This window comes from Salarias fasciatus, chromosome 14, assembly GCF_902148845.1.
Source record: "Salarias fasciatus chromosome 14, fSalaFa1.1, whole genome shotgun sequence".
Taxonomy (NCBI): Eukaryota; Metazoa; Chordata; class Actinopteri; order Blenniiformes; family Blenniidae; genus Salarias; species Salarias fasciatus.
The window spans coordinates 5,736,112-5,747,225 of NC_043758.1; the positions used below are offsets into that span (position 1 = coordinate 5,736,112).

At 42.4% G+C, this 11,114-nt stretch overlaps 2 protein-coding genes across 3 annotated transcripts; one reads left to right on the forward strand and one right to left on the reverse strand.

Moving 5' to 3' along the window:
* Positions 1 to 196: 196 nt before the first annotated feature.
* aifm4 (apoptosis inducing factor mitochondria associated 4) lies at positions 197 to 6,560 on the forward strand. Of its 2 annotated transcripts, XM_030109229.1 has the most exons (19): positions 197 to 327; positions 983 to 1,070; positions 1,201 to 1,310; positions 1,425 to 1,534; positions 2,173 to 2,217; positions 2,314 to 2,395; positions 2,487 to 2,599; positions 2,680 to 2,766; positions 2,869 to 2,960; positions 3,170 to 3,300; positions 3,407 to 3,522; positions 3,625 to 3,696; positions 3,908 to 3,971; positions 4,236 to 4,312; positions 4,464 to 4,581; positions 4,648 to 4,746; positions 4,835 to 4,910; positions 4,997 to 5,101; positions 5,837 to 6,560. In XM_030109229.1, exons 2-19 carry the CDS (start codon positions 985 to 987, stop codon positions 5,865 to 5,867), a joined length of 1,614 nt encoding a protein of 537 aa, XP_029965089.1. In that variant the 5' UTR covers positions 197 to 327; positions 983 to 984; the 3' UTR covers positions 5,868 to 6,560. The 2 variants fall into 2 exon arrangements, 1 of the variants encoding a protein (XP_029965089.1); XR_003932856.1 differs by lacking the exons at positions 4,997 to 5,101; positions 5,837 to 6,560 and having other exon boundaries at positions 4,652 to 4,746; positions 4,835 to 4,909.
* Positions 6,561 to 7,522: 962 nt separating this feature from the next.
* On the reverse strand, positions 7,523 to 10,753 carry LOC115401071 (arsenite methyltransferase). Its single transcript, XM_030109230.1, has 10 exons — positions 10,598 to 10,753; positions 10,244 to 10,377; positions 9,691 to 9,841; positions 9,348 to 9,484; positions 9,178 to 9,247; positions 8,965 to 9,046; positions 8,747 to 8,878; positions 8,526 to 8,668; positions 8,222 to 8,344; positions 7,523 to 8,119 (listed from the first exon to the last, which is right to left on the reverse strand). The coding sequence occupies exons 1-10, from the start codon at positions 10,631 to 10,633 to the stop codon at positions 8,042 to 8,044; spliced, it is 1,086 nt and encodes a 361-aa protein (XP_029965090.1). The 5' UTR covers positions 10,634 to 10,753; the 3' UTR covers positions 7,523 to 8,041.
* Between the last annotated feature and the right edge of the window lie 361 nt (positions 10,754 to 11,114).

The following is an 11,114-nucleotide window of genomic DNA, read 5'->3' on the forward strand; positions in this document are numbered from 1 at the left end:
TATTTATTTATTTATTTATTTATTTATTTATTCATTTATTTATTTATCTTCAATTTAGACTTTTGGCAAATTTTAGAGACTTAGGTCATTTAATTCCAAAAAAAGACAGCGCTTTCGCCCTTTTCCAGCTGGTGTAAAATGTCTCCTTCCGGCTCCCGTCGGCAGTGGGAGGGGCCCTGTGATGAGCGCACGGGACCCGAGTAGAGTGTCACGCGGGCGGTTCTGTTGCCTCTGTGGCAGCAGGTCCTCGCGGAGGGTTGAAAACAGCGGAGGAGCAGAGAGCTGATGCTCATTTACTGACCACTTCAAAGAATCAAACCGCCGCACGTGAGCTTCCTTTAACTTCAGCTACTTTCATCCAGCGTATTGATTATAAACTTAATGCTTAGTTTTATAGCAACGCTTAATGCTAAATACATTTATATCTGCTATTGCATTTGAAAATAATCTCTATAAACTCACCGATAGTGTAGGTGTAATCGTTTTTGAAGACAATGCTGCATTTCTGTTCTAAAGTAATTTCTAAATGCATGCTAAGGATCCTTTTCATTCAGTCAGGTGCTTCGGAGCGTTACGATGAGTGTAGAAAAAAAATGATTTCTGTTCATGAATAGCTTTTCTTGGAGGTGTCTGTAAAATTCATTCATCACAGTGACACAGCGTTTTGCCAGCATATTCTGTGTTTGTGCGTTCAGTCGTTTCCTAGGTGTCGTTGAAGTCAGCTGCAAACAAGATGACTTGTTCTGCGAATCAGCTGCTTTTCAAATCACAGGAAAAATATGAATGGATTTATTGTTTATAAACGTTTCAGCAAACTCTCACATAATCCATCTGTATGGGTCTTATAGGTTTCCATGTAAAACCTGTTCTAATCATCCCCTTCTGCACAGTTGAAATTCAAGTCAGTTACTGAAACAATAAGGGGTGTGTGTGTGTGTGTGTGTGTGTGTGTGTGTGTGTGTGTGTGTGTTTTATCTTTCAGGTATGTCTCAGTCCCGGGAGCCCGGTCCACATGGAGAGGAGGAGGTGACGGGACAGGTGTGTCAGGAGGATGACCTCCAAGATGGACAGTAAGTGAACAACTGAATATGTTTTGTTTTATTAATTTTCAAACTGTGTAACTAACAACTTTATACCCTCATTGGTTTTTGCCCTGTCTTCTCTATGTTTAATTTGTTTTTGTGCTTTTTATGTGTGAAGAATGAGAGAAGTCGCAGTGGCCGATCAGAAGGTGTTGTTAGTCCGTATCCAGGGTCAGTTCTATGCCGTGGGAAGCCAGTGCTCTCATTACAATGCACCTCTGATCAAAGGTAAAACTAATTGTCCCTGAAATTTGAGATTATTTCACATTGTCTACACTGTTTTTGTATGTACGTATGTACGTACGTATGTACGTATTAAAACCCTTTAAAATGGCATTCCAGGAGCATTGGTGGGCGACAGAGTGAGATGTCCGTTCCATGGAGCTTGTTTCAGTGTTAAAACTGGAGATATTGAAGAGTATCCAGGCCTGGACTGTTTGCCCAGCTATAAGGTAAAATTAATTTTCTTGAGATTTAGTGAAATGTTGGTATGAGTAAAGATAGCCACACATATTACATTTACAGTAAGATATAAAATGCTTTTGTGTAAGACACATATCCATAAAAGCTGGGGTGGCTCACTGCCTGCCCCTCTGCTTATTAATACAAACTCCGGGAAGTGGGCTCGTATGTCAACAGTTGGACAAAGACTTTGTCAGACAACCTCCAGCAGAGTGATAAGCAGCTCTGTTACATACACAAAGACATATGGCGCTGACAGTTTTCCATTACACTGCACACCTTTGTTGACAAATCCAGATGAGTTAAAGCTTGTTAGATACTGTGACTACATCCAAGGTCCAAACATCAATGATGCTCAGTGGCAGCTGTCATGCACACATTCATCACGAATTTATATATTTTCCCTCAAAAGTTCTGTCACAGAAAGTGTTTATTGACGTTCTGTGAGAAAACGGGTGAAAGTTCCTGGAAAAACTGAACCACTTCTTTCTTTATTGCTTTTAGTTTCTGTTCATCAGTATTGCTATTGATGAGATTTCCCATAAAAATATAAATATTATGTAAAAATGCTGTGATAATTTTACAGCTTGCGGACGAATTACGCCTCATCTTGTGTTTGTATTTCCAGGTCAAGGTTGTGGATGGTAACGTCTATGTTTCCATCAGCAAAAGCGTAAGCAGAGCGTCAAATAAAAGTCACTAAAAATTGCCAAAAGTTTGTGTTTATTTCATGTTAATTATATTTCTTTAAACGGTTGTTCCTCCACAGTCTCTGAAGTTGAGCAAGCGGGTGAAGGAGATGTGCAGGATGTCGCCAGACATCAAACAAGTCGTCCTGCTGGTAGGAGGAGGTACGGCGTCCCTGTGATCATGAATTAAACGCTGGTTTTGTGTGTGCAGGTGAGAACTGACACCCTGAACGTGCTGCCATTATTCTTTCAGGTCCCGCCTCTTTAGTCTGTGCAGAGACGCTTCGTCAAAATTGCTTCCAGGGCCGCATCGTCATCTTGACCAAGGACACTCTGGCTCCGTTCGACAAGCCCAAACTGAGCAAGGTGAGAGGATGGGACCGCTTTGTGGTTTTCCTTTTCCGCTAACTGAAGTGATGAGTGCCACTGATGTGCGCTTTGTTCAGGCCTTAAACGTGGACAGCGGCAGCATCCTCCTGCGATCTGCTGACTTTTATCAACAGTACGGAATTGAAGTGAGGACTCAGACAGAGGTAACCAATTTAGCTTTTTGTGTTGTCTCTCGTCTCTCTTTTTGTTTAAGTCATATATGCGGTAGCTAAGAACGTAATAACGTGTGTGTGTGTGTGTTGTAGGTGGTATCTGTGAACTCTGATGACAAGGTGGTGAAGATGAGCGACGGCACCGTGCAGCAGTATGATCAGCTCCTCATCTCAACAGGCTGCAGGTGATTCATATCATCTCTTTATCAGGAATTTTGATTTAAATTTTAAAATAAACAAAAAACCTCAGTTGTTTGCATGGATAGGTTTTCTGAGAACACTCAAATTTTCTTCCAGCAGTCAAAAGAATATGGATTTGAGGCTGAATTCTGACCCCTGTGTGTGTGTCCCATTAATGATAATACCATCTTTTTTTTTTTGTTGTGGCTGACAGAGCGCGGCCGCTCAGCTGTCCCGGTTCTCACCTGAGAGGAGTAAAGTTACTGCAGAGCTACGAAGACGCCAAAGAGATTCACGCCTCATGTTTGGGCAAGAAAGCGGTCGTGGTCGGAGCGTCCTTCATTGGTAGGTTTTGTTCTTCTTTAGCTCAGCAGACTTTGTCCCTTTCTCCAAAAACGCATCATTACCAGACTGACATGATGCTTCGTATTGTTTTTATTTTTTATTCTAGGCATGGAGGTGGCCTCCTACCTGTCAGACAAAGCTGCCAGTGTGGCTCTGGTTGGTAAAACCGCCTTCCCTTATGAACGTTCTCTGGGGCCGGAGATCGGAAAGATGAGCATGCAGGTAGGACATGGAGACGACAGCAAGTCTGTCTCTGATCAGTGGGTCGGAGTCTCTCAGCTTTTATCAAACAAAACAACCTAAAGTGCAGTTTCCTTCCCGAAGATGCTGGAGGAGCAGAATGTGAAGTTTTACATGAGCGATGAAGTTACTGAGATCAGAGGAGAGGATGGAAAGGTAGGTGTGTGTAGACCGCCTCGTCACAGGCATCCCAATGAAAACTTCATTTGTACTTTAAGTCAGTTTGCATGTTCTTCTTATGCATGTCGATGTTTTCTCGGAGTAGGCCTTCATGTTTATTTGTTGTCCTAAACTTTTTCTCCCATTTATCATTCTCACCTTGTCTGTATTTAGCTGTAAAGCTTTAAGTTGCATCTTCCTTTTGCAGGTTAAGGAGGTGGTGTTGAAGGGCGGAGCCATCCTGGAAGCCGACGTGGTGATTGCTGGAATAGGTAAAGCTGTGAATATTTATGAGACCCAACATTTTACAAGCAACAACCCCAGAATAACATCTGTGTTTTTCAAGTGTGAAATCTAGAGATTATGCTTAAACCAAAATATGTCAAATGTATGATTCTACATTCTTTTTTTCATAATCGTCTCATGTTGAACATGTTCAGATTGTCTGAAGGTGCAAACATTCAGCTGCAGCTTTGCCAATAATATCGACAAGATGTGGGTTTTATATCTATTTAACACTTCGATGTGTTTTTCAGGTGTAATCCCCAATTCAGACTTCCTGGCCGGGAGCAGGGTGGAAGTGGACTCAAAGAAAGCCGTGATTGTTGACAAGGTAAACGTATGCAGACACTCCACAGCTCGGCAGGCGGAGCATGAACATGGCTTCGCAGCTGAAGCTGCGGATATGGTTAAAGTAGAAGGTTTTCTGTGAACTCTGAGTCCTACACGTCTTTCTCTAACGTGGCAGCTTTATTTTCCAACAGTTCATGAGGACCAGCGTAGCCGGTATTTTCAGTGCGGGAGACGTGACGTCCTTCCCTCTGAGCATCCGCGACGACCAGAGAGTTCACATCGGCCACTGGCAGATGTCCCAGGCTCAAGGTCAGAGGCTAAAACACAGAAACACTTTCTATCTCCATATGTCTAACGTGTTGATTTTTCCGCCAGGCAGAGTCGCAGCTCTGAACATGCTCAACAAGCCCACGAAAATTGAGTCTGTCCCGTTTTTCTGGACCGTGCTGCTCGGGAAGAGCATCAGATACACAGGTTGTGTGTTTTCAGTGGAAATTTCCCCTGATAGAACGATGTTTCAGTGGCAGTTTTACTAAATCGTGGCTCTCCCGTTGTCTTTCAGGCTATGGCGAAGGATACACAGAGATTATTTTCAAAGGCTCAGTGGAAGACAGGAAGTTTCTGGCGTTCTATATAAAGTGAGCATCCGGTGTGTGTAGAAAAGCTGTGAGACGGCTGTGCGCCGACTCCTGATGTCCGTGGTGTGTTTCTGTCCTGTCTCCAGGGACGGGGTGGCGGTCGCTGCAGCCAGCCTGATGTTTGACCCTGCTGTCGCTCGGATCGCAGAGCTGATGGCGAACGGACAGATGGTGACAAAGGCCCAGGCGCAGTGAGTCCCACCTTTTAAAACTATGGATCTGGTTCAGGCAGTTCTTCAAAATAAAGAGGTCAAATGGGTCATGGTGAAATTAAAAGTTTCACTCATACAGCATGCAGTTCATCAAATAGCCAAACAGCAACAACAAGAAACTAATAACTTGAATTGGAACTATGAATGAATATTTGGGAGTGATGATCAGTAAAAACACTTCTGATCGATGCGGAGCCGATGGTCAACCTGTTATTTTATTTATTTGTTCCAGTCATCACCTGTAGAGGTCCTCCTAGCTCTTTGGGACAGTTTGTTGTTTTTTTTCTGGCACCTGGGTTAATGTACAGCCTCTCTATCTCTCTTCAGATGAACGTGGTTCTTTAATGCTGCACAGTTTAGATTTATACATATTGATGTTGAGGTAGAACAGATTTTACAAGAAGTGTAAACATTAAAAAAACAATCAAATCTATTCAGATTCAGAAAGATGTTAAAAAAATAAATGGGTAGAATCAGCATATGGTAAATAAAGAGTTTCCTTTACCACTTAAATCTTCAGAATGCAAAATACAAAGACACTTACATTCACCAAAACCACACTATTAAACAGTCTGTAAGTGTACAGAATCGAGGCCTGCAGCATTGACTCTTAGGGTTTCAGGTTTCCTTTATGTTTTCTATTAAATATTTAAGTGGAAGAATAAAATGTGGGCGTAGCCTCGATCTGACGATCTGCTTCCTGTTTCTGTTCAGAGCTGCTGACCTGAGCTGGCTCCACATGTAGGAGGACGTCTCCTCTCTTTTCACCCGTAAAGTGCCAAACCCGGTCGTCTCCGGCCTCCTGAGAACCATCGGAGCCCCGCTCTGCTCCTAATGAGGCGTGCTGCCGCTGCCATGGCAGCAGAGAAGGCTTGATCGAGTTTATCGAGTCTGCTGATCGTGACCTCTGATCGCTCTGGAACGAGCACGACTGACATGTCGGCTCTTCATGTCAAACTATAGCTGCCACTATCAGGATTGTTCACAGACGGTTGTTTTTATGAGGCAATAAAAATGATTTTACTCGACTATAAGTAACAATAAATATTATCACTGCTTATGTTTTTTTTCATGCAGTTGCCACGACCTTAAACTTGACCCATATGCCATACTCATTAATCTAAACGTTGTAAAAGAACAGTCTGTCTGTGTTAGAGCATTTCTTTATCTTCACTGAGTCATGGTGAGAAACATTCTGCCTCGTCTGCTCATAATTAACAGTTACTGACATTATGTCCAGCTTAAAACTTGAACGAAGTCAGAGAGAGTTTCTGATTTTCCATTCCCAGACTATAAAAGCTTCTGTTACTTGTATTTTTGTTTCCTTCATTCCGTTTGTGATGATACGAGTCTGTTGTTATATGCTCTTACTTGTCTCTGATGGATTTTGAATAAGGTTAAAGAGGTCAACAAATGCATTAAACATTACAGAAAGCTATTTTTTCTTGTACTCTAATGCCTGAAATCAATATAAATGCACACGTTTACAGCAAAGTGGCAGATTTTTGTTACTTAATATAAATTCTCATGCTTTTGTGAAATGTAATGAATCCTCAGTTATTGAATGCCTGATATTTCACCATCTTTCTCCAGCAAATGTGTCAACAAACATCACCGAGTAAACCTCATCAGCAGAAGTAGAATTAAAGTTTAATGTTGCCATCAAGTTGTAGCTGTGGTTACGGGAGATATTGATGACAGGCTTCACTCTATCCACATCTAAACCTGCAAGGAAACTAAAAAAATTTCAAATAAGACTTTTTTTGTACACATTTTTTTAAGAGTAGTCGAAAAAATAAAATGCTGTGTTCTCAGTGATGCTGCAAGGAAAGCTCTCAAACCAGCATGAGCCTCGAAGAAATTTTGTTATTGAAGTTTTTCATGATGTTTCTCTGAATTTTGCACCAGAAGCTGTCGTCAAAATTTGCTTCCTTATTGAAACTGTAGTAACTTTATGAGGAAATTGTTAGGTTTTGTGAGAATATGAAATCTGTGCTACAACTTTAAATGTGAAGGTATTATTTTACAGCCATATCATCCGTGACTCAGCTGTAGGGAAGCTTTCCAACTTCATTTCAGACTTTTATTGTGTGGTTGTGGCATTGTGATTTTAATGTGAGCTTTCCAAGAGAAAAAAAAAAGCTCTTGTAAGCATTACACTGTCATTTCTGCTACTCCCTTTTATAGGAGTGAAAACAGCAAGTCATCACAGCTTCGCACTGTAGACTTTAGATAATATTTGACCTGGATTTACCCCCCGGGTCTGAGTCCCTCACACACGAGTTCAAAAGCTAAACCAGTACAGCAGCAGCGAGCGACTGGTCATGAACAAGCAATCAGGAATCACTGACCTCAAGATCTTGTTGTGAAGAAGTTTATTATCAAATTAAACATCATCTTATGGTGCATCTGTAAACATACCTCAGATATCTAAGACATTCTTTGACTATGTCACTGCATTGATTTAATTAAATTTTTTTAAATGTGCAAATTAAGTCAGTACATGAGTATCACAGGTTTATTTTCTTGCAGTAAATGGAAGCAGACACAGGCAGCTCTGGGCCAACATCCCATTTCTGAACTGCAAATATCAGGAAATTAGTAGATTCAAAGCTGAACTGAAGAAAATGGTCATTTCAGCATTTTAACTAAATTGTTATCAAGTGTGCAATATTTCAAAAACTCTTTGATTTGACTCAATAATTAATCCCTTTCAAGATTAAAAGTATCAAATGTCTACGTGTGGATTTAATTAGCTCCTTTTTTTCCCAACAAACAGATTGTTATTTTCACTTGATCAGGAGCCTCGATCCTCCCATGTCTTCATTTGTGTTATCTAAATGCCCCGTCACGTCCCAGCCTCCCCCTGCTGAGGGGGATTCCTTCATCCCTGATCGGCCTTCTGCTCCAGCTGCCTGTTCATTTGCCTGTTTTGGAGCATTGTTTCACCGACGATCCCGCTTTGTCGGCCAGCAGAAATGGACTCAGATGGCAGTACTGAGAAAGCAGACATGAACACACACGTGCTGTTGTTTGGTTGCGTTTTAGCCACAGATTAGATTAAGTTTAAGAGTCAGCGCTGCAATAAAACACTCATACCTGTGGCGCTGACCCGGACTGAGAATCGGGTAAATCCGACATCTGGATGTTAAAGTCTGAGGAGAAACGGGAAGCTTGCAGGACGGCAGCCGTCTCCCCGTCTACCTCCACAGCCACGTCTTTCTGCAGGAGATAAAATTGTGACGTCTTATTAAAGAATGTAACACTATTAGAGTGTCTTTTGTTGTTGTTGTTTTTTTTTACTATAATGGAATCAAATACTCAGGTTAATAAATGATCCAGTGGAGTTTATAGAGTAAATCGATAATGGCCTCATCAGCTTTATCTGAAGCGGCTTTGATACCTTGAAAGAAGAATTGGAATCCAGGTTCAGCTGGTCTGGGAAGTCCTCCACCGTTCCCTTGTAGGTCACAGTCGCCTTGGACTTCACCGAACCTTTGGGCAGCTTGAACATGCGGAAAGTTCCCGAGGCGTAACGGATGTCACCTGTGAGACGGACGGCTGTAGAAATAACTGACAAACTGATATTCTGACGACTGTAGAAGCGCCACTGTGGTCAGTCACCTGCTTTAGCTTTGAGCTCGGCGTTGTGGACCACCAGGTGGCTCGCTGACACCAGGCGTGGCGTGCTGAAGCCGACGCTGTGGGCCAGAGAGATGAGGTCCTGCCAGAACAGAGCGCCTCCCATTCCCTCACCTGAGGCGGAAAGAAAAAAAAAAGGTTTGTAGAAGGAGAAGAAGAAGGTGTGTGTTCACATTCCAAATACTGGAGCTGTACCTCACCCCAGAGGACTGGGTCCTGCTTCATGTGATCAGGAATGACTTGGCTGGCGTACAAGTCGCTGTAATAGAGTTCACCTCCGTCCTGTATGACAGGAGGGGAGGAGAGGAACCGTGAACACTGCGTTACGGGACACTTTGCATTTATCCGTCATGACGGTGACTCATTAATATCTGGTCTCTGGTGGTTTGCGCCGCATTGCTCTTCAGGCTGACCTTCAGGACGTCGTAGGTCTGCTGGAGAACTTGCTTCTTATCCGGACACAAGCAGATCACACAGTTGGACCTGAAGCAATGAGACCGAAAACGTGACTCTTCAAACACATTAAAGTTTTTCTTTGAAATAAAACAGATCTGGAAGGGTGACGGTTATCGCTCAGACTCACAGCACGACGTCGATGGAGTTGTTCTGGATGCCGGCTTCGTTCAGCTTCTCCATGTATCCCTGGACGAAGGTGACGTTGGGCTTGTCGTAGCCAAACTTTTTCTGATGGTACTCCACGTACTGACGGGACACTGTGATCTACAGGGGTACACAAGTCATTCATGGTGAATTGTGAACTTGGAAGGCAGACAGAGATGATATATGTCGTAAGTAAACTGTATTTAATACATTCAGAAACCTAGGAACTTTCCAGAAGAGCTGTAATAAAGTATTTGAACTTAATTCCTCTCCAACTCAGTGAACTCTAAATCAGTGTGTACGGGTCGGTTGTAGTGTGTAATCACCAGCTCTTCGGTCATGTCCAGTCCTGTTACGTGTCCGTTGGGCCCGACCAGTTTACTGAAGGCGTAGCAGTCCCGGCCCGAGCCGCTGCCCAGGTCCAGGACGCTGCATCCCGCCAGCTTGGCCGGGAACGGGAGACCGCAGCCGAAGAATCTGCAGAGGAACAACAGAGATGGCAGCAGTGAGTACAGGTGAGGGGTGGGGCAAACAGACCAGATGCAATCAGATGTTCTCTGTAGGGGTCTATGAACACAATCCCAGTTAAGTAAAAATTAGTTTTTTTTTCTTTTCCTCAACCTATAACATTTCTAGGTCACAAAATGTGAAGCAGAAATAATGTTTTGTTGTTTATTAAAGTGGAATTGTCTATAAACCATGTTTCCATAGTGATTTCTAACTTCAGCCACAGCAGCGCCAGGAGGAAGAGATGGAGACAGAGTAGTTTATAACTTTAGCTTGTGGTGGACACCATCAAGTGAGGGTGTCAACAATCAGTCTAGTCTGGGTCTATCTTCCCAGATTGTGAGCAGAAAGGTGATGTCAGTTTCTCTGTACCTTTTAGCCACCTCAGGGTGAACCTGGCTCAGAGCCTCAGTCACACTCCTGCTGGTGGGCCTGTTCGCCAAACCGCAGGAAGAGGCATTGGTCTGCAGATCATTGCTGGACTCCAGCATGCTGCCGTAGTATTTCTGCAAATGTGACACATAATGAACATCCAGGTTAGAGGAAACAACAATGCAGCGCAACAGTAACTGAAACAAGTTTATTTAAGTGTTTTGCATTAATGAAAATTACTTTTTTTTACTTGTTAGCAAGAAAACAACTCAACTCAATCGATTTAAAATGAGACATTCGCGCATTTGCTGATCGAGTCTTAAGTTTCTCAAGTCCAAAGAGGAGTTTCAGTACCTTGACATTGTCCCGCACGCCTTCGCTCGTGTCCATTCTGCAGCAAACAGCGAAATAAAGTGTAATCTGAAGTGTGCACAGAGACTAAACTCTCAATCAGAGGGGCAGACGCTGTATATAATCAAATCTGAATGTGGGACAGAGGTGCAGGAAAATCTGCAGATCTGCCCTGTTTCCGGTCCAAGCTCCATTACTTCAGAGTAAAAGCAGCGACAAGTTTCCTGTTTCTTTCAATGCATTTTTTCTACTTGTGAAACCAATATCAACAAAGCAGACACATTTGAACGTGAACATTTTTAGATAAATATTGTATATATATCTATTTTTTGAGAAGACTTTTGCAGCAGCGAATCATCAGATTTACTTTTTGAAATGCTTCAAAAATGATATTATTTAGAATTAATCTGTTTATACAATTGTTCAAATTACAAAATAAACTTTCAAAACCAGTCAGTGAAAGAGGAAGTATTATTTTTTGCAGAAATTACTAAATTCACATATTTCTCTCAGAAGTAAT